The sequence below is a fragment of the Ursus americanus genome, chromosome 9 (assembly GCF_024610735.1).
Source record: "Ursus americanus isolate L20-20 chromosome 9, mUrsAme1.1.p, whole genome shotgun sequence".
Lineage (NCBI taxonomy): Eukaryota > Metazoa > Chordata > Mammalia > Carnivora > Ursidae > Ursus > Ursus americanus.
Window position 1 is genome coordinate 72,939,927 of NC_142135.1, and position 23,812 is coordinate 72,963,738.

General features: G+C 35.1%; 1 protein-coding gene across 1 annotated transcript in view; it reads right to left on the reverse strand.

Annotated features, from left to right (window-relative positions):
* RP1 (RP1 axonemal microtubule associated) overlaps positions 1 to 23,812 on the reverse strand; it is a 296,245-nt gene that overhangs the window by 159,641 nt on the left and 112,792 nt on the right. Inside the window, exons 12-14 of the mRNA XM_087864419.1 lie at positions 19,144 to 19,247; positions 16,940 to 17,116; positions 14,113 to 14,325 (exon numbers count right to left, since the gene is read on the reverse strand). Coding sequence (XP_087720545.1) covers positions 14,113 to 14,325; positions 16,940 to 17,116; positions 19,144 to 19,247 — 494 coding nt within the window. The remainder of the gene's footprint in view (positions 1 to 14,112; positions 14,326 to 16,939; positions 17,117 to 19,143; positions 19,248 to 23,812) is intronic.

Consider the following 23,812-nt stretch of genomic DNA (forward strand, 5'->3'; position numbering starts at 1 on the left):
GGAGGTTTTTGATCACTGCTTCAATCTCTTCATAATTAATCGGTCTGTTTAAATAATCAATTTCTTCCTGTTTCAGTCTTGGTACGTTATAGGTTTCCAGGAAGGCATCCATTTCTTCCAAGTTGTTTAATTTATTGGCATAAAGCTGTTGATAAAAGTTTCTAATGATTCTTCCTATTTCATTGGTGTTGATTATAACTGAACGAATTCGTAATCACCAAACCAGCCCTACAGGAGATATTAAGGGGGGTTCTATAAAAGTAAAAAGGCCCCAAGAGTGATACAGAACAGAAATTTACAATCTATAGAAACAAAGACTTCACAGGCAACATGACATCATTAAAATCATATCTCTAAATAATCACTCTCAATGTGAACAGCCTAAATGCTTCCATAAATGCCACAGGATTGCAGATTGGATAATAAGACATGACCCATCCATTTGCTGTCTATAAGAGACTCATCTTGAACCTAAAGATACATCCAGACTGAAATGAAGGGATAGAAAACCATTGTTCATGCCAATGGACTTCAAAAGAAAGCTGGGGTAGCAATTCTCATATCAGACAGATCAGATTTTAAACTAAAGACTGTTGATAGAGATACAGAAGGACACTATATTATTGCTAAAGGATGTATCCAACAAGTGGATATGACAATTATAAATATCTATGCCCCCAACAGAGGAGCAGCTAGATACACAAGCCAACTCTTAACCAGAATAAAGAGAAATATAGATAATAATATGTTAATAGAAGGGGACCTCAACAGTCCGCTCTCAGCAATAGACAGATCACCTAAGCAGAAAATCAACAAAGAAACAAGAGCTTTGAATGACAGACTGCACCAGATGACCTCATAGATATATACAGAACACTATACCCTAGAACAACAGAATACTCATTCTTTTCAAATGCACATGGAACTTTCACCAGAAGAGACCATATACTGGGTCACAAAACAGGTCTCAACCGATACCAAAAGACTGAGATTATTCCCTGCATATTCTCAGACCACAATGCTTTGAAACTGGAACTCAATCACAAGGAAAAATTTGGAAGAAACTCAAACACTTGGAAACTAAGAACCATCCTGCTTAAGAATGATTGGGTAAACCAGGAAATTAAAAATCATTTTAAACAATTTATGGAGACCAACGAGAATGAAAACACAATGGTACATAACCTATAGGACACTGCAAAGGCGGTCCTAAGGGGAAAATACATAGCCATCCAAGCCTCACTCAAAAGAATAGAAAAATCTAAAATGCAATTTTTATATTCTCACCTTAAGAAGCTGGAGCTGGAACAGAAGAACAGGCCTAACCCACGCACGAGAAAACAATTGATCCAGATTAGAGCAGAGATCAATGAATTGGAAACCAGGAGCACAGTAGAGCAGATCAACAGAACTAGAAGGTGGTTCTTTGAAAGAATAAATAAGATCGCTAAGCCACTGGCCAGACTTATTCAAAAGAATAGAGAAATTACCCAAATTAATAAAATTATGAATGAAAGGGAGAGGTCACAACCAACACCTAGGCATAATCTACATACCCTTCAGATCATCAAAATCATATATCTCCTTTTTAAAGACATATATCATCTAATATTAGAAAATAATTCACCTTTTTCACCTTTTAGTGCTTTAAAAAGTCTTCTTACAAGATTTAGGAGTTCTAAAAAATAAGTTTTGTGAAAATGAATTAAAATTTTCAAAGCAACTATTTTTTTATTTGTAAAAGATAATTATATTCCGATCTCTACCCTCAATTTGAGCTTCTTTTAGGTGAGAACCAAGTGCCTGTTGTCTATTTCTCTCTCACAATACAAATATGACTCTTCTGTTCTTGTTATGGGTACAATAAAACTCTGGCTTTGATTTGTTCATAACCAAGTAGAACACATAACCATACATACATACTACTACTACTACTAATAATAATAATAATAATATGTAAGGCCAATAGGATAGAGATGGATTCCTTGGGTTTAGAGAGGAAAAAATAAATTAAATTCCAGAGAATCAGGAAGGTCTTTCTGGAAAAGGTGAAGCTGAGTTAAGGGCTAAATAAGAACTAAGCTAAGTAGAGGAAAGTGAAGGGTGGGAGGTAAGGAATTTCAGGCATGGGGCAGCATGAACAAAGGCCAAGAGACAACAAGCAGTATGGTATGTATATGAACAAGCTTCTTGATATTCTTGAGCAACAGAGAGAGGAAAGTGAATCCAGCAAGGTAGGATCAGTTTGTATGCAACATAGAAAGTCTAGCCTTATCTTAGACCATGGGAGCCACTGGGGGATTTTAATTAGAGGAGTGATAGAGGCAGATCTTAAATTATCTTCAGATAATTTATTTAATACCCCTTTAATGCCCCTCATTAATATTCATTATCTACCCAATCAGTTACATAACCTTTTGCAGTTTTCTATCAATGATTAGCAGAATCTTAATTTTTGCCCGTTCTTCAAGTATGCACCCCTGGAGCTCCCTTTAATTATTATTTCTAGAATTTATATTTTACATCAGTTTTAGATTTACAGAAAAAGTGAGAAGACAGTACAAAGTTTCCCATATATCTGCACCTACTTTTTCCTATTAACATATTGCATTATTATGATACATTTGTTATAACTAATGAACCAATGTTGATAAATTATTAACTAATACTTTATTGATATTGCCTTAATTTTAAACTAATATCATTTTTCTGTCCAGAATCCCATCCAGGATACACTATATTAGGCACCATGTGTCCAGGATCTTCTTGGTTGTGGGAGTTGTTATATTTTCCTTGTTTTGATGACCTTGACAGTTTTGAGGAGTACTGGTCAGGTATTTTGCAGGATATTCACTATTGGAATATGTCTGATGTCTTCCTTATGATTAGACTAGGGGTATGAGATATTGGTTGGAAGACCATAGGAAAAGGTGCAAATTTCAGCACATCAAATCAAGGATGCATGTTTCCAACATGACTTATCGCTCCTGATGTTGACTTTAATCACATGGCTAAGGTAGTGTCCATCAGACTTTTCTACTGCAAGGTCACTATTTTTACATGTCCCCCTTTCCATACTCTATTCTTTGGGAGGAAGTCACTATGTGCAGCCCCTACATACAGGCAGGAGTTATGCTTCACTTCCTTGAAGGCAGAGTATTTTACATAATTTATCTGGAATTCTACATAGGAGATTCATCTCTTTTCCCCCATTTATTTATTTATTCAATCATTTATGTAGGTTATTATGGGCTCATGAATATTTATTTTGTACTTAGGGTTATAATCCCATACTACTTTATTCTGTTGCTCAGATTGTTCCGTGTGTGTGTATGTGTGTGTGTGTGTGTGTTGTGTGTGTGTGTGTTGGCTGTTTTGAACACTTTCTTATTTTCTGGCACTACAAGATGCTCTAGATTCATTTTGTATATTTCTTGCCCCAGTCCTAGAATCAGCCATTTATCTAAGGAGCCCTGGATCCTTTTATTAGAGAACGTTATTATAGACCAAGATCTGAGCACTAGATCTTGTTATTACTGGGGTGTTGTTGTTTCTAGGCCTTCTCATCTAGCAGAGCAAAAAAATATACGTTTATACTAATTCATGTATATGCATATTTGTAAATATTTCTATATACAGTCATTCACATTTATATTAAGCTAAACATGAGCTCATACTAATATCTCCAATTCTAATGGATTACAAATGGATCACTCTAGCTTCCTCCCCTTGCTTATCTGTAAACTCCCACTCCAACAGTGAGAAATTTGGTTCCCATTATCTGTCATCCATTATGTTTCATTCCAATATACATTTGTAGTAGTATTAGACTGTTAACCAAACTCCCAAGGGGAGCAACTTTATCAACTAGAGTACAGTGCTTATGTGCAGTTCCCATTTGCTTTTAGTCTTATCTACTCCACTCATTTCCAAAGATTCTTAGGTCAGTACCTTTTCTCCCATCACCTTCATAAAGGTTGTTTCATATATTTTTAATACAGTTAAGATTTTTTTGTCATAGTCTTCATTTTTTTCTGGGATTCCCAAACGTCCTAAATGATTTTTTTTTAATTTGCACACATTAAGTTTCACTCACTGTGCTATACAGTGCTTTGTGTTTTGACAAATGTAAAATGTATCTTACCATTATAGTAGCATACACAATAATTTTATTGCCTTAAAGATTGCCTGTGCTTTACTTATTCAACCCTTCCATACTCCCCTCAAACCTCTCGCAACCACTGATCATTTTACTGTCTTCATAGTTTTACATTTTCCAAAATGTCATATAATTAGAATCGTATACTATGTACTCTTTTCATATTGGCATCTTAAACTTAGTAATATGTACATAAGTTTTCTCAATGTCTTTTCATGGCTTGATAGTTCATTTACTTTTATTACTGAATAATAACCATTGTATGGATGTACCACAGTTTATCTTTTTAACTACTGAAGGACATCTTGGTTGCTTCCAGTTGGTGATTATGAATAAAGCTGATATAAACATTCATGTGCAGGTTCAATTTTGTGAAAAGTATAAAGTCTGTGTCTAGATTTCTTATTTATTTATTTATTTATTTATTTATTTATTTATTTAGGCATTTGGACATCCAATTGTTCCAGCACCATTTATTGAAAAGCAGTCATTTCTCCATTGAAATGCCTTTGTTTGTATATCAAAGATAAATTGACTGTATTTATGTGGGTCTATTGCTAAGCTCTCTATTCTGTTCCATTGATCTGTCTATTCTTCAACCAAAATCACACAGTCTTGAGAACTGCAGCTTTACAGTAAGCCTTGAAGTTGGGTAGTGTCAGTCCTCCAACTTTGTTCTTCTTTAGTATTTTATTGGCTATTCTGGGTCTTTTGCCTTGCCATATAAGCTTTAGAATCAGTTTGTTGATACCCATAAAATAGCTTGCTGATATTTTGATTGAGCTTGTGTTGAATCTATAGACTAAACTGGGAAGGACTAACAACATTCAATCTTCCAACCCATGAATATGGAATATTTGTCCATTAATTGAAAATCTCCTTGATGTCTTTCATCAGAGTTTTATATTTTTCCACACATAGATCTTATGTATATATTTTGTTAGTTTTATCCCTAAGCATTTCTTCTTCTTTTGGCGCTAATGTAACTGATGTTGTGTTTTTAATTTCAAATTCTGATTGTTCATTGCTAGTATTTAAGGAATCAATTGAATTTTGTATAGTAATCTTATATACTGCAGGCTTGCTATAATCACTTATTAGTTCCAGAGCTTTTTGTTGATTCTTTGGGGTTTTTTTACATAACCTATTATGTCATCTGAAAACAAAGACAATTTTATTTATTCCTTCCTAATCTGTATACAGGTTGTTTCCTTTTCTTGTCTTATTGAATTAGCCAGGACTTCCAACACAATATTAAATAGATGTGGTGACAATGGATATCCTTGCCTTATTCCTGACCTTAGGGGAAAAGTATCCAGTTTCTCACCATTATGTATGATATTAGCTATAAGTTTTTTTGTAGATATTCTTTATCAAATTGAGAAAAATTCTCCTCTTTCTTTTGTTTGTTGAGGCTTTTTAAATTTTATTTTCACCATCAGTATTCAACCAGCCATTAAGACCCACTAACCAATCCACAATAATATCTATCAAATTTCACTCAAATTTTAGTTTCATAGTTACTTCCCAAACTTCAGACCCATACCACCTCATGCCTGTATCACTACAACCACTAACTGAAGTGAGGATATTTGTGGATTATTAAACCAATGTTTTCCTTGATAATTGTTAAAAGACTCTCCCACCTACTGGATCAATATGCTCATTGTGTCATGGGTAAGTAGAATCCAGCCCAGAACAAATAAATCTTTGCTCAACTTTGAGTTTCCAAATAGAAGGGTTTTAAGAAACTTATACCAAATAAGAAATCAGAAGTTTGCAAAACCAAGCTTCATTGAAAGATAAAATAGTTGCTAAAAGAAATTCCAAAATTGGACTTTATATACCTAGAGCCAAGACTGAAGAGCCAGACACCACAGAGTTTAAATTATGTAGCTACTGAAAAGGTAGATACCATGTGCGGCACAGTAGAAATTTTTACCCCACAAGAAAAAGAAAAGCCCATCTGATACTAGAAAGAGGAGCCCAGGGTAAATGGGCTAAAGAGAGACTGGATACCCTTATGCAAACCCCATTTGGGGTTATTCTTGGTATAGCAAAGAAATAAGGGGCAGCAAAATATTCATATACTTTAGGGGAGAATCTCAAGAATGGAGGTATTATCCCAGGAAATTTTACAAATTTCCCTTTGAGCATCCAATATTCAGTACCAGAGTAACGTGATGCCACCCAGAAGGTGAATTAAAAATGTCTGAGGGGAATGAAGCATGAGAGACTATGGACTCTGAGAAACAAACTGAGGGCTTCAGAGGGGAGGGGGGTGGGGGAATGGGATAGGCTGGTGATGGGTAGTAAGGAGGGCACATATTGCATGGTGCACTGGGTGTTATACGCAAGTAATGAATCATGGAACTTTACATCAAAAACCAGGGATGTACTATATGGTGACTAACATAATATAATAAAAAAAACATTTAAAAAAATGTCTGAGGGAGGAATCTTAGAAGACACTGATACAGCTTATCTTATCCACAGCTCACATGGAGACATCAGGGGATCCAAAAGTTACCTCATACCCCAATGGCAGGTTCTGAGAAGACTAGTGACCTGGGAGAGGGCTGAACTTGGTACAACTTGGCAACAGGGTTGGAAATCTTGAGACCAAACCAGATAGTATCTCAAGCTCCATGATATTGCCCAAAATGTTCAGACTACAATATGAGCCTCATTTGAAATTATGTAATATTGAGATGTCCAAGGATAAACCAAATCAGCCACATTGCAGAGAGAGCAGTGTGGGATTGAAGAAGAATATATGTCCAGTGGCCTTTCTTCATGGCTTTTTTTCTAAAGTTTCACACCCAGGTACCATCCAAGGATGAAGGAAGAGAAAGGGAAAAAAGGAAACCATGACTTATTACTGAGCTATTAAGAACTAATCTTTGAACTGAACAGACACCAAGATATATAAAAAGCATTATTTTGGCTGAAAAAAAAACCCAATCAACTCAACTAAGCATACTGGAACATGCTAGAACTACTAGTGTACTTTAGGGCAAACTGTGGGCTTTTGAGTCAAACTATTTCATATATTTTAATATTAAAAATATTTCATATTTCCCATTGTTATTTATGTAGACTTTAGGTTCTCCATAAACTAGTCCATCTTTTATATAGAGGCCAGATTTATGAACTTCAATATTATTACCAGCCCACAATCTCCCCAAACTTAAAATAAATATCCTATTAAAAATGGATGATATTTTACATTACGGATCTCAAGCAACTACCCATGACTCTCAAGCAACTACCCATGACTCACACAAAAACCCGTTCCCAAACATCTCTCCTTTTCTACATGGAACTTGATACTTAACCTCCATTAATGCACTTTCACAGTGTGGTATAATGATCTGTTTGCATTCTTTTTTCCCTCTTCTAGATTGCAAGTTCTCTGAGGGCAGGGGGCATGTCTTATTATATGGACTGTAGCATTAGCAGTAGATATATTTTCTGCCTTTCAGTAAGAACTCAATAAATGTTTGTTAATTCTTTTTTTAAAAAGTTCTCTTTTTTACCAATTTCTAAACTTATAATTTGTTCATATAATATCTTTCCCTCTCTCTTTTGATAATGAAAATGGAATTATTTCCTGTAAATTCACTGTTCTAGGTAATGGGGTTCAAGACACACTACTGCAAAATATGTACATTAGAATACCGAAATTTCAAACTGAAAGAATCTGTAAAATGGCAGGGCAGGAAGGATTTTCTGACCTTCCCCTGAAGCAGGTCATAAGATTCTCATGTGAGAGCTGCCCTTCTTATACCACTAGGAAAAGAGCATCCTTATCACCAAAGACAGAAGGATGCTGAGAGGAACTTGAATAAATAGGCCTTGCTGTTTCCCCCAGTTTACTACACTTAGCTCATACTCTATTTGGTCTTATCTCATTTTTCTACAACTCTCCAATCTTCATCAAAACTAGCATTAAAACATCCTGATTTAACTACTCCTTCCAGTCTTCATTTCCTTAAAGAGAATCCTGTGTCATGTATAACTTATATTAAATAAATATGTACGCTTTTCTCATTGTCTGTCCTTTGTTCCAGGGGTCCCAATTGAGAACTTAGAAAGGTATTGGAAAAAGATATTTTTCCTCTCCTATACAAGAAATTTCTCCTGACTTACCTACCCTGCTCAAATCAACCTACCTCTCCTGCAGCTCTCATATAAACCATAACTTGAATTGGATTACTATTTTGTGTTTGTAATCTAGATCACTGATGGTGCATATTTGTTCCCTCCAATAGACTGTAAACACCTGAAGAATAATATCCCTTTTTTAACTCTCCGTTAAATACAATTTGTGAAAAGAATGAAAATAAAATTTAATATAACTAAATTTCAAAACAATAAACCTTTAGAGAGTACTTTATTCCCTTTTTTCTTCTTTCATTTAAAAATCTGTTGTAGACTCTTAATTAGAAAGAAGAGACAGGGTTACCAGAGGGGCGGTAGATGGGGGGATGGGTTAAATAGGTGACAGGAATTAAGTCATGCACTTTTCATGATGAGCACCAGGTGATGTATGGAATTATTGAATCACTATATTGTACACCTACAACTAATGTAAAACTATATGTTAACTAACTGGAATGAAAATTAAAACTTTAAAAACTTAAAAAAAATAAAAATCTCTGTTTTATCCCTAACCCAAATACAAACTGATTAATGAAATGGAGATGGGGAATAAAAGAAAATATGTGGGTTCTGGATGTAAAAGGGTCATGTTGTACTCTGTATGCCTTCCTACATATCAACAATAAATACCAGGGGCACCTGGGTGGCTCAGCCGGTCAAGTGTCTTCCTGGGTCTCAGGTCATGATCTCAGGGTCCTGGGATTGAACCCCAGGTCAGGCTCCCTGCTTCACCCTCTGGCCCTCCCCCTGGTCATACTCTCTCTCTCTCTCACTCTCTCTTTCAAATAAATAAGATCTTTTTGTTTTTTTATTTTAATGTTTTTTTTATTATATTATGTTAGTCACCATACAGTACATCCCTGGTTTTTGATGTAAAGTTTGATGATTCATTAGTTGTGTATAACACCCAGTGCACCATGCAATACGTGCCCTCCTTACTACCCATCACCAGTTTATCCCATTCCCCCACCCCTCTCCCCTCTGAAGCCCTCAGTTTGTTTCTCAGAGTCCATAGTCTCTCATATTTTTTTTAAAAAAAAGAACAAAAACCAACTGGACAAAGCCATGTTGGCATATTGATGCACGCTCATACCACTGCAAGCTAAAACAACATCTAATGCGCCTTTCCCCCATCTGGTTTCTTTGCAGAAGGACACCTCCTACTCATCACCACCAAGTGATATTTCAACTTCTTATTTATTATTTGTTGAGCACCTATCAAATGTCAGGCCTTATTGAGGAGTTTGGGATATTTTATTTTATTTAAAGATTTATTTAATACTCCAGGGGATTCCAGTCATAGACAGGTCCCTATATTTTTATGACTTTATCTCCAAGAGCTCAACCAGGGTCCCACAGTGAGTATCAGAGAAGAATTTCCTTGTGCTTCTGGCAGGGGGAGGGGAAATGAACCATTTTGAAATATACCATAGCACTTTGTTCTTCTTAACAAGAACTGCCCACAGGAAACACTGGTTAATTATATAAAACTCATTCACAGTCCAGGGGCATAGGCATATTATCTATATGTCTCTTTATTCTGGTTAAGAGTTGGCTTGTGTATCTAGCTGCTCCTCAACAGTCTGCTCTCAGCAATAGACAGATCACCTAAGCAGAAAATCAACAAAGAAACAAGAGCTTTGAATGACAGACTGCACCAGATGACCTCATAGATATATACAGAACACTACACCCTAGAACAACAGAATACTCATTCTTTTTAAATGCACATGGAACTTTCACCAGAAGAGACTATATACTGGGTCACGAAACAGGTCTCAACTGATACCAAAAGACTGAGATTATTCCCTGCATATTCTCAGACCACAATGCTTTGAAACTGGAACTCAATCACAAGGAAAAATTTGGAAGAAACTCAAACACTTGGAAACTAAGAACCATCCTGTTTAAGAATGATTGGGTAAACCAGGGAACTAAAGAAGAACTTAAGCAATTTATGGAGACCAATGAGAATGAAAACACATCAGTCCAAAACCTATGGGACACTGCAAAGGCGGTCCTAAGGGGAAAATACATAGCCATCCAAGCCTCACTCAAAAGAATAGAAAAATCTAAAATGCAGTTTTTATATTTTCACCTTAAGAAGCTGGAGCTGGAAACTGAGGACTTCAGAGGGGAGGGGGGAGGGGAATGGGATAGACTGGTGATGGGTAGTAAGGAGGGCATGTATTGCATGGTGCACTGGGTGTTATACGCAACTAGTGAATCATTGAACTTTACATCAGAAACCAGGGATGTACTGTAAGGTGACTAACATAATATAATAAAAAAAATTAAAATAAATAAACAAATAAATAAATAAATTTAAAAAGAAAGAAGAAGAAGAAGCTGGAGCTGGAACAGAAGAACAGGCCTAACCCACACACAAGAAGACAATTGATGAAGATTAGAGCAGAGATCAATGAATTAGAAACCAGGAGCACAGTAGAGCAGATCAACAAAACTAGAAGCTGGTCCTTTGAAAGAATTAATAAGATTGATAAGCCACTGGCCAGACTTATACAAAAGAATACAGAGGGGACTCAAATTAATAAAATTATGAATGAAAGGAGAGAGATCACGAGTAACATCAAGGAAATAGGAAGGCTCATTAGAAACTATTATCAACAACTATATGCCAATAAATTAAACAACCTGGCAGAATTGGGTGCATTCCCAGAAACCAATAAACTACCAAGACTGAAACAGGAAGAAATCGATTATCTAAACAGACTGATTAATCATGAAGAGTTGGAAGTAGTGATAAAAACTTCCCAAAAAACAAGAGTCCAGGGCTTGATGCAATCCCTGGGGAATTCTACCAAACATTCAAAGAAGAAATAATACCTATTTTCCTGAAGCTGTTTCAAAAAATAGAAACAAAAGGCAAACTACCAAACTCATTCTATGAGGCCAGGATTACCTTGATCCCAAAACCAGGCAAAGGAGAATTACAGACTGATATGCCTGATGAATATGGATGCCAAAATTCTCAACAAGATCCTACATAATAGTATCCAACAGCACATTAAAAAGATTATCCATCATGACCAAGTGGGATTCAACCCTGGGATGCAAGGGTGCTTCAACACTCACAAATCGATCAGTGTGACAGATCACATTAACTTAAAGAGACGAGACAAGAGCCATATGATCCTTTCAATTGATGCAGAAAAAGCATTTGACAAAATACAGCATCCTTTCCTGATTAAAACCCTTCAGAGTGTAGGGATAGAGGGTACATTCCTCAATCTCATAAAAACCATCTATGAAAAGCCTACAGCAAATATCATTCTCAATGGGGAAAAGCTGAAAGCCTTTCCCTTAAGATCAGGAACACGACAAGGATGCCCACTCTCACCATTATTATTCAACATAGTACTAGAAGTCCTTGCAACAGCAATCAGACAACAAAAAGGGATAAAAGGTATCCAAATCGGCAAAGAAGAAGTCAAACTGTCTCTCTTCACAGATGACATGATACTCTATATAGAAAACCCAAAAGACTCCACCCCCAAACTCCTAGAACTTAAAGAGCAATTCAGTAAGGTGGCGGGATACAAAATCAATGCTCAGAAATCAGTTGCATTTCTACAAATGAACAATGAGACAGAAGAAAGAGAAGTTAGAGAATCGATTCCATTTACGATAGCACCAAAAATCATACATTTTCTCAGAGTTAACTTAACCAGAGACGTAAAAGGATCTATATTCTAGAAACTACAAATCACTCTTGAAAGACACTGAAGAAGACACAAAAAGATGGAAAAATATTCCATGCTCATGGATCGGAAGAATAAACAGTTAAAATGTCTATGCTGCCCAGAGAAATCTACACTTTCAATGCCATCCGGATCAAAATATCAATGACATTTTTCAAAGAACTGGAACAAACAGCCCTTAAATTTGTGTGGAACCAGAAAAGGCCCAGAATCCCCAAGGAATTGTTGAAAAGGAAAAACAAAGCTGGGTGCATCACGTTGCCGGATTTCAAGTTACACTACAAAGCTGTGATCACCAAGACAGCATGGTACTGGCACAAAAACAGACACATAGACCAATGGAACAGAATAGAGACTCCAGAAATGGACCCTCGGCTCTATGGTCAGCTAATCTTTGACAAAGCAGGAAAAAACATCCAGTGGAAAAAAGACAGTCTCTTCAATAAATGGTGCTGGGAAAATTGGACAGCTATATCCAAAAGAATGAAACTTGACCACTCTCTCACATCACACACAAAGATAAACTCCAAATGGATGAAAGACTTCGATGTGAGACAGGAATCCATCAAAATCATAGAGGGGAACATAGGCAGCAACCTCTTTGACATTGGCTACAGTAACTTTTTTCATGACACATCTCCAAAGGCAAGAGAAACAAAAGGAAAAATGAACTTGTGGGACTTCATCAAGATAAAAAGCTCCTGCACAGCCAAGGAAACAGTCAAAAAAACTAAGAGGCAGCCCACGGAATGGGAGAATATATTTGCAAATGACACTACAGATAAAAGACTAGTATCCAAGATCTACAAAGAACTTCTCAAACTCAATACGTGAGAAACAAATAAACAAATCATAAAATGGGCAGAAGATATGAACAGATACTTTTCCAATGAAGACATACAAATGGCTAACAGACACATGAAAAAATGTTCAAAATCATTAGCCATCAGGGAAATTCAAATCAAAACCATCTTGAGATACACCTGACACCAGTTAGAATGGCAAAAATTGACAAGGCAGGAAACAACAATTGTTGGAGAGGATGTGGAGAAAGGGGATCCCTCTTACACTGTTGGTGGGAATGCAAGTTGGTACAGCCACTCTGGAAAACAGTGTGGAGGTCCCTTAAAAAGTTAAACATTGAGCTACCCTATGACCCAGCCATTGCACTACTGGGTATTTACCCCAAAGATACAGACGTAGTGAAGAGAAGGGCCATATGCACCCCAATGTTCATAGCAGCATTGTCCACAATCGCTAAATCGTGGAAGTAACCGAGATGCCCTTCAACAGATGACTGGATTAAGAAGCTGTGGTCCATATATACAATGGAATATTACTCAGTCATCAGAAAGAACGATTACACAGCTTTTGCAGCAACATGTACACTACGGGAGGAGATTTTGCTAAGTGAAATAAGTCAAGCAGAGAAAGACAATTATATGGTTTCACTCATTTATGGAACATAAAAAGTAGGAAGATCGGTAGAAGGAAGGGAAGAATGAAGGGGGGGTAAACAGAAAGGGCAATGAACTATGAGAGACTGTGGACTCTGGGAAACAAACTGAGGGCTTCAGAGGGGAGGGTGTTGGGGGATTGGGATAGGCCTGTGATGGGTATTAAGGAGAGCATATATTGCATGGTGCAATGGGTGTTATACGCAAATAATGAATTATGGAACATTACATCAAAAACTAAGGATATACTGTATGGTGACTAACGTAACATAATAAAAAATTATTATAAAGAATAAGTAAGTAAAAAATAAAAATTTTAAAAAAAGAAAAAAAAGAATCTGCTTTATAATACAATTCCCAGGTGATTTGTGTGTGCATTACATTCCAGAAGCAATGTCTAAAGGGTCAGAATCCTTCTCTAATCATACCAAGCATGTGGCTGCCCTCCTACTTTTTAATAAGTCATGGGAGACCATCATATAACATCCAATTTCTAAAATGTTTATAGGTTAAAATTAAAAAAACGAAACTCTCAGAAAGTGCCATTCTCATATCTATCATTGGCAAATGTCTTAAACATTTGCTGAGAAAAATACAAGCAGATGCTTACTGTTCCATCACACCGGCCGTCCCTAATCCTCAGATACATCCGTGTGTTTTTCACACTTTCAAACATGCAAATACCAGAGCTGATTTTATGCACTTTCCAGTAGGATTTTTCAGACTGGCTTCCCACTCCAGTGCAGCTCCCATCAGGCTGGAGACAGAGGGCTTGGCACAGGCTCGTAGCAAGTAGAACCACAGCACTGTCGAGGAACACACCCTTCAGAACAACAAACAGAACAGAAGGCAGTAAATAACAAGCTCATGTTTTGCTAAAAGAAGATGGCAGTAGAGTTCATTCTCTTACAGAAGTCGTAGTGATCAGAATCTTATCAGAAACTTGTTGGCTAAAAGTAAGCAAAATAAGGAAGTAAATAATCTAACTGCTATGCAAAACTAAACAAAATAAAAGGAGGTTCTCTGGCTGACTCATTATAATTTACATCAATCATTAGTTATTGAGAGTGTAAGAGTCACCATCAGATGCTATAGAGATTTAAAAAAAATACAAAACACAAACATTTATCTTAAGAACTTTACAATCAATATAAACAAATAATTATAATAGTAATACAAAGTGGAAGAAAAATAGTGTACAAGTGTACCTGATTATGGATGCACCATATGGATATTAGTTCAATGTATATATGTAGGACTGACTGAATGAAAAGAGTTATCAAATATAACGAAGGTATATTTAAGTAAATCCTAGGCAATCAATAACTTAAGAAGAAGATGTAAAAAATTCTTGAAGTTTTATTAGAATACAGCAACACTAGAGAAATAGATAAAATACATAAATTTAGAAGTCGCAGAATACAAAATACAAATGGCAAATAAACATCAAAAAAGGTAATTCACAGTAGTTTATTACTCTAAAAATTGTCATAGTTTTTTTTAAGGACCATGCTCAACACTAAGGTCAACAAGATGTGCACTCTCCTACACTGCTAAAGGAATTGGGTAGTAAAGAAATTAAGGGAAAAAAGAGAGAAACAAAAAAACAGACTCTTAAATACAGAGAACAAACTGGTTGTTGCCAGAGAAGAATTGGGTAGGGGGATGCGTGAAATAAAGAGAATTAAGAGCACACTTATTTTGATGAGCACAGAGAAATGTATAGAATTGTTAACTCATTACATTGCATACCTGAAACTAATGTACACTGTATGTTAATTATACTTCAATTTAAAAAAAGAAAGAAATGAACTTTACCCACAGATGTCTGGCTTTTAAAAGCCTTCAGATTCTAAAATGTAATCTCTAAACCTTTGGATTGTCAAGTTTGATATGAGTTTTTGTTTGCTTGATGGACTTGGGCCAGCCACATAGTAAAAATGTGATTTCGGGTGGCAGCTTTGAGTCACAAGGTGTCAGCTGACCTCCTGAGAGGCTGGAGACTGAGATCATCCACATTGACTCCTTATATGATTGAACCCCAATAAAGACTGGGCACCAAGGCTCAGGTGAGCTTTCTGGTTGACAAAACTCCATGCATATTGTCACATATCAATGCTGAGAAACTAAAGCTGTCCTGACTCTATGGGGAGAGGACAACTAGAAGTTGCACCCTTTGGTACTTTTCTTGAATTCTGCCCTATGTGTCTCTTCCCTTAGCTGACTATAACCTGTATCCTTTCTCTGTGATAAACCAAAACCATGAATATGACAACTCCAGTGAGTTCTGAGTTATTCTATTAAGTTATCAAAACTTGATAGTGGTTTCAAGGACCCTGGAACTCTGAAATTTGTGTCAGAAGTGAAGGTGGTCATGTAAACTGTCCCCTCTAACTTCAGAGTTGGTTTAACTTTCACAGGATGGAAATTAGTACATTTCTGGAAAGAAATTTGTCAGTATGTTCCCATAGTCTTAAAGCCTTCATATTCTGACTCTTAAATTCTATTTCAAATCATCTAACTTAGAAAATGATAAAATATTGGCCAAAGACATATGTCAAGTATATTTTGCAGTAACATATATAGAGTGGTAAAATGAAGATATTAAGATTAAACATCCAGTGATTAAATAAATAAATAAACACATATACATAATCATATACTTTATGTTAGGGTATTATGCAAGCATTAAAAATCATGTTGTTTCAGGAAAAAATAATAAATGTAATGAAGTGTTTATTATATAGTAAGTATAAAAAGTTTTGAAGACAAACTGACTTTGATTTGAATCATGATCTACCATTTACTAGTTACGTTATACTAGTCAGATTTTTAATTTCTCTGAAAATCTTTTCTTCATGTTTAAAATACAGATAATATCTGTCAGTACTTCTAGGATGATTAAATACAGTTTTGTATGTGGTAAAGCTCTCGGTGAAGTGCTTGGCACAAAATAGGCAATCTCATATACTTACTATATTATTATGATAACAATAATATTTTTAAGATAAATTCACAGACACATACTATAAAGAAAGAAGCAAAAATGATCACACACATACAACACTCAAAGATTGTAAATATTCTAATTGTTAGAAAAGTTAAATATATAAATTTGACTCCCAACGTCAGAGTCTATAAATTTTTATTTAGAATTCCCACATTTATACCATTTATAGTTTTAACCTCCAAATTCAATTGAATTCAGGATATTACTCCTACCAGTTTCAGTGCTGCTAAAGCTAAGATCCCTATTGCTTTTCAAAGTTTGGGTAAATAGAATGGCAATAGGCATCAATGCCACCTGTAGGAAGAGTGGCATTAGTGGGAAGAGATCTGATTACTCCTTAATGACTCAACTCAAGAGTTTTCCTCAACAGAGCAAAAGAAAGTAGGTATTTAGCAATATACACTTTAATGACTTTCCACCATTTTACCTTGACAAAAACCACAAATTCTTTTGAAAGGTCTGCATAGCCCACGGATGATTCAGCAGCTGTTTTGCCATGATGATCAAAAGTAACTATGTGACCAGGAACCAGTACTGACTCAAGAAGTGCACAGCGGTTGGGCTGATACAGCACCCGCAGCTCAGTGCAGGCTCCACCACTAGCCTAAAAGGAAAACAAAAAACAAAAAAACAAAAAAAACTCTGAATTAGCAATAGAAAATAATTAAATTTAAAATGTTTGGACATTATATGTATGTACAGGTCTACTCCACTCTATAAAATCTTTGTATTATCTATGACATGCTTTTGTAATTTAATTGTTTCGATTCTCTAGCCTGATTTCCAATGTTTTGTTCCAAGACTTTCTTCTCTTGATTTCTCAGAACCCATGGTAGAGTATTGGGTAACAACAAAAAAACTTCAGTGGCAGGATATTCTGAGTTGTTAATATGTATTTTATTGTTGTTTATTTTTCATGTCTTTATTTGTATCCTCCTAACCCAGGATTATTTTAGACTAAAAGCTAAAATTAACAGACATGCATTACTAGGTTTTACTTACAAAAAGCTAAACAAATGAGGAGGTTATGCTACAAGGAAACATTCCTGGTTCAAGGTACTATTTGAGATTTTACCCCCATTTCCCATCATTACCTTGGGGAGGTACTTGAGCCTAAAAAGGAAGGACTCATTGATGGCCTTGAATGGCTTAACCCATGACACAAAGGCTACCAAACTCGGCAAAATGCTCTTGTATAAGGATGGCAGGTAAGCGACAAGGCTATTCATCTTTAAAGAAATCATCTGATGTTTGATAAGTACATTAGCAGTGACTGGTGTGGACTTGAAGCTAAGAGGGCTGTTACCAGATATTCTAAGACCCCCCCAAACGAGGAGAAATCTTGTGTATAACAAGGTGAGTCTCATAATAACTAATACAGAAACTCTCACCAACCTAGTAGGATAGGGGCTTGGAAGTAGATTTAATTTGATTTTAGAAAAATAGAGTAATGGGACATTTCTCAAACTCTTGACTTAATTGAGTAGATTCCATATCTACTACATTCATATTTATAAGCACTTACTATGACTAGGACCTTGTACTAACTGAGAAGAATATGCTACAAAGTATAGCACAGGATGACTTGCTAAGTCCAGACCAGAGGAGAAAAGGCTTTATGAAGAAAAGTTGACTGATTATCACTTAGCCTGAATTTCAGGCCTACAAATTACATAAGCTTTTTTTCAATAATTATTATTTTCCCTTAAATTAAATAACATGCTATGAGTCAAAAATCATGTAATATTGGGGTGCCTATGTGTCTCAGCTGGTTGAGCCTCCAACTCTTGGTTTCAGTTCAGGTCGTGACCTCAGGGTCGGGGGATCAGGCCCTGCAAGGAGCTCTGCACTCGGTGTAGAGTTTGCTTGTCCCTCTCCCTCTTCTCCCTCTACTCATGCTCTCTCTAAAATAAATAAATAAATAAATAAATAAATAAATAAATAAATAAATAAAATCTTAAAAAATAATCATGTAATATTATATAACATTGTATGAGGAAGCTGTAGCATGAATGCTAGAATCAGAATGCCTGTGTTCAATTCCTGCTTTCACATTTACTACCTATGTGACCTTGGGCAACTCAATGCATCTACCTGTCAGGTTCTTCTTCTGTTAAATAGGGATAATAATGGATTCTCTCAGAGGGTAGATATGAAGACTAAATGTTATAACACCTATTAAGCATTTGGAACAGTGCATGACAGTTATCCTATGCTGTCTCATTTTTCAAAATAAAAAGCATGCATATATTTTTTAAACTACTTTATATATTAAAAGCTACTTTTCAAACCTAAACCAAGCAATACAAAGTGTACTTAGGTGAAATTATTATTATTTTCCCCTAATAATATGCTCCCTGAAAGGGCCTTTGAGAAATTAAATCATCTCCTTTTGGAGGCTTAGTTAATATTTTGAATGTTATCAGGACAGTGGTCTACTTTTTCTTGTCTAAATTTTAATTGCTGAAATTCAGGACCATTTATACATCAGAATCTCAAAACTTAGACAAAACAGAATAATGAAAATGGTGAAAGTGAAAGCCAAAGGAAATACAATTTGATCTTATAAAAATAGATTATATGTGGATACAATACTATTGATATATGACAAAAAGGAAAATTACAGCATACCATTCCAGTGACATTGTTGTTGTCAACAGCAAGAGAAAGATGTCTCATTTCATGACTTTGGAAAATGCATAAATTTCCTTTGTTGAAAATAACATCAAAGAGACCTGGAAAATATTTTCAGTATTAGCAAATAATTCATGCTTTTAAAGTGTGTTTTTCTTCTTCAATCCTAATAAATATTTTATGATATCTCTCAGTTAAATGTTTTTGAATTAGTCAAAAGGTAGAATGCCAATAACCTTTGGTTATCTACAAGTTGCTTGGCAATTTGCTGGGATTTCCATGAAAATCCCTAATGTCTCTCCATGCTAATTGGTAAACACCTGAGACAATCCCCAAAAATAACACCTGATGGAACTGATTCCTGGATGATAAATTATCCTGGTATAAAAAACCATTTCCATTCTCTAAATCTCAGGGACTTGGGTAAAACCAAATAACACATTATAATATAATAATGCATTATAAATACATTATTTATATAATACATATGATTTGAGCATTAGTGACTAGTTTGTATGATGATGTCATCATATATTTGATTGTTTTCAATATACTTTTACATACCTCTTTACCTTATAGTTTATGCTTCTTGAAGGCATGAATTTTTGCCTACTCTGTATATGGCTATATAACTGCACTTGGAGCAGTGCCTAGAACATAGTAACTGCTCAGGAAATATTCTTTAAATGAGTTAATTAGATCCCCATAGCCTATGTAATAGGTACTACACACACACACACACACACACACACACACACACACACACACACAACTATTCTTATTTTGCAAATAGGGAAATCAAGACTCAGAGAGGTAAGGTACTTTCCCAAGATCCCTGCCTAGTCACAGAATGGAAATTGAACCCAGGACCTCAGATCTTAGCCTAGTGCACTTTCCAACACCAATAATCCTTCCTTTAGTACTTACAAACAACAAATTTTCGGAACCCACTCTTGTAACAATAAGAAATAAAGACCATTTTTCCTTTTACTAATAGGTAATTCTCAAAAAATGATAAGTCAAACAAACCAGATATAAAGGAATACATATTGAGTGTTTTATTTTACAGAAAGCACAAAATATAGGCAAAACATTGAACTCACTAGAATGCCAATATATAAATATATATAAGGCTAATATTAACAGATCTAAAGGGAGAAACTGACAGACTACAATAATAGTAAGGAACTTTAACACCTGATTTATATCAATGGATAGATCTAAATAAAAAATCAATAAGGAAACACTGGCCTTAAACAATACATTAAAACAGATGGACATAATAGACATATACAGACATTCCATTCAAGATCAACAGAATACATAGTTTTCTCAAGTGTACATGAAACATTACCTAGTACAGATCACATGTTAGGCCACAAAACAAGTCTCAATAATAAAATCATATCAAGTATCTTCTCCGACTATGATGATATAAAACTAAAAAATCAATTATAAGAAGAAAACTGGAAAATCCACAAAACTGTGATGATTAAACAATATGTTACTGAAGCAATGCATTAACCAATGTATAATCAAAGAAATCAAAGAAGAAATTAAAAAAATAACTAGAGACAAATGAAAGCAGAAATACTACCTTTCAAAATTTTGGGTTTTCAGCAAACGTGGTTCTAAGAGGGAAGATCAGAGCAATAGAGACCTAACTTAAAAAACAAGAATGTCTCAATCTAACTTCACACCTAAATCTAGATGTATGATTCTAGCTCTGGTTCTAGTAATAGAGAGTTCAATCATTCATTCAAACACTGGTTATTAAGCACCTACTATGTGCAGGCAATATTTTTCAGCTGTAACCTACATAAAAACTCTCAATGAACATTGTCTCTAAAACATTCCTGTCTTTAAAAACAAGGGGTAAATCTTTGTAATTTTAAAGTTCCTGGCTAATTCTAACATCCACTGGATCTAATCACACTCATATCAAAACAAACTCTAATTGCCAAAATCCAACAAAAGCATTTCAGTCCTTATTTCATTTTGCCTCTCTATTCCATTTGAACCTGCAGGCATCTTTTGAAACTTCACAATCTCCCACCATACTAACTTCCTTCTCAGTTTCCTACTTCATTCTCAGTTGTCCTCTTTATGCATATGGTTCTGTGCTCAGGTGATTAACCTTCTCACTCTTCACTGGCTCCCTGAAAAGTTTATTTTAATAATCCATAAAGTGATAAATCCCAAAATCAACACCTTAACCACTCAATCTCCCTCAACATCAGCTCACATATATGATTTACTGTTTAACATAAACAACTGGATAACTCGCATGTACTTCAAACTCAATATATACAAACTAGAGCTCATAACTTTCCACATATTCTTAGCTTCCAATCTACTCCTCCTAAATCTTCTGTATTTCCTACCTTAGTCAGTGACCCCCATCAACAACTTAACCACCCAAACCAGAAACCTAAGAATAACCTTTTCCCTTAATAATCCTTTACCAATAAATGATGAATACCTGCCAATTTTATCTCCTAGAAATTCTTCAAATTCATTCTCTCTTGAGGGGAAAAAAACCATACTTCCTAACATTACACTATATTACAGAGCTATAGTAATCAAAATGTATGGTACAGGCATTAAAACAAACACCTAAACCAATGGAACAGCATAGAGAGCCCAGATATAAGACCACACATATACGGTCAACTAATATTTGACAAGGGGGTCAAGGAAACAATGCAGAAAGGATAGTCTCTTCAATAAACAGAGCTAGAAAACTGGATATCCACACACAAAAAAATGGTACAGGACCCCTAGCTTACACCAAAATTAACTTGAATTGGATTAAGAATATAAATGTAATACCTGAAACCACAAAACTCTTTGAAGAACAGTAGGGAAATATCTCCTTAACATTGGTCTTGGCAATGATTTTTTGGATATGACACCAAAAGCACAAGCAACAACAACAAAAAAATCAACAAGAGAGACTACATCAAACTTAAAAGTCTTTCACACAACAAAGGAAACAATCAACAAAATAAAAAGGCAACCTACAGAATGGGAAAAATATTTGTAAACTATTATCTGATGAGGGAGTTTTTCCCAAAATATATAAGGAACTTAAACACCACAATGACAAAATAAAATCAATTTTAAAATGGGCAGAACACTAGAAGAGATATTTTTCCAAAGAAGATATACAAATGGCCAATAAGTGCATGAAAAGATGCTCTACATCAATCATCAGGGAAATGCAAATCAGAACTTCAATGAGATACCACCTCACACCATTTGAGATGGCTATTATCAGAAGGACAAGGTAAATTGGTCAGCCACTGTGACAAACACAACGAAGTCTCCTTTAGAAATTAAACTACTATATGATCCAGCAATATAATTCTGAGTACATATCTAAAGAATATGAAATCATAATCTCAAAGAACTATTTGTATTCCTATGTTCATTCATATTAGCCAGGAAATGGAAAAAATCTAACTATCCCTCAATGAATGAATGGATAAGGAAATATGATATATAGATATAGACATATATGAATATTTTTCAGCCATTAAAAAGAATGAAATTCTGCCATTTGTGACAACATGGGTAGACCTTGAGCGCATTAAGCTAAGTGAATTAAGTCAGACAGAGAAAGCCAAATACTATGTGATCTCACTTACATGTAGAATCAAAAATTTTTTCAAAAAACTGACTCTTAACTATAGAGAACAAACTAAGGGTTGCTGGAAGGCAAGTGGGCAAGGGAAATGGGTTAAATAGGTGATGGGTATTAAGGAGGGCACTTGTGATAAGCACTGGGTATTGTATGAAAATGATGAATCACTAAATTCTATACCTGAAACTAATATAACACTGTATCTTAACTAAATTAAATAAAGACTTGAAACTACAAAAGAAAAAAAAAGCAAACTCATAGAAACAGAGTAGAATGACAATTGCTAGGGCTGACAGGTGGGATAAATGAGGTAATGCTGGTCAAAGTGTACAAATCTCCAGTTATAAGATGAGTGAGTTCTGAGGCTCTAATATATAGCATAGGGACTGTTATTAACAATACTGTAATATATATTTGGAAGTTGGTAAGAGATTAGATCTTGAATATTTTCACAACAAAAAAAATTGCAATTATATGAAGTGACAGATGTGTTAACTAACCTTATTGAGGTAATCATTTTGTAATATATACATTTATCAAATCATAATGTTGTATACCTAAACTTACACAATGTTTCATGTCAATTGCCTCAATAAATCTGAAGAGTAAAAAGAATCAGTAAAATCAAAGTTGAAAAGATTCCTCACTCCTCCCAAAGTAGACACACCAATCTCATTGGAATGTAAACTTTAAGTGGGCACAAATTTTATGTTTCACTCCTGTAATATCTCCAGCATCTAGACAAGCACCAGTACTAAATAAGTGTATGTATATATGTGTATCTCTGTGTGTGTTTGCATTAAATGGATCTCTCCTGTGAACAGAATTTATAATTTCTAAAAAAGAAAAAAATTAGAAATCTCATTTAAATTACAGAATTAAAGAGTTATCTACCATAAGTAAGCAGAGTTTAACATAAGAATAGAAATATTATTTTTAGGAGGAAAACAGATGGCAGAGGAGTAGGGGACCCTATTTCAGCTGGTCCCCTGAATCAAGCTGGATATCTACCAGACCACA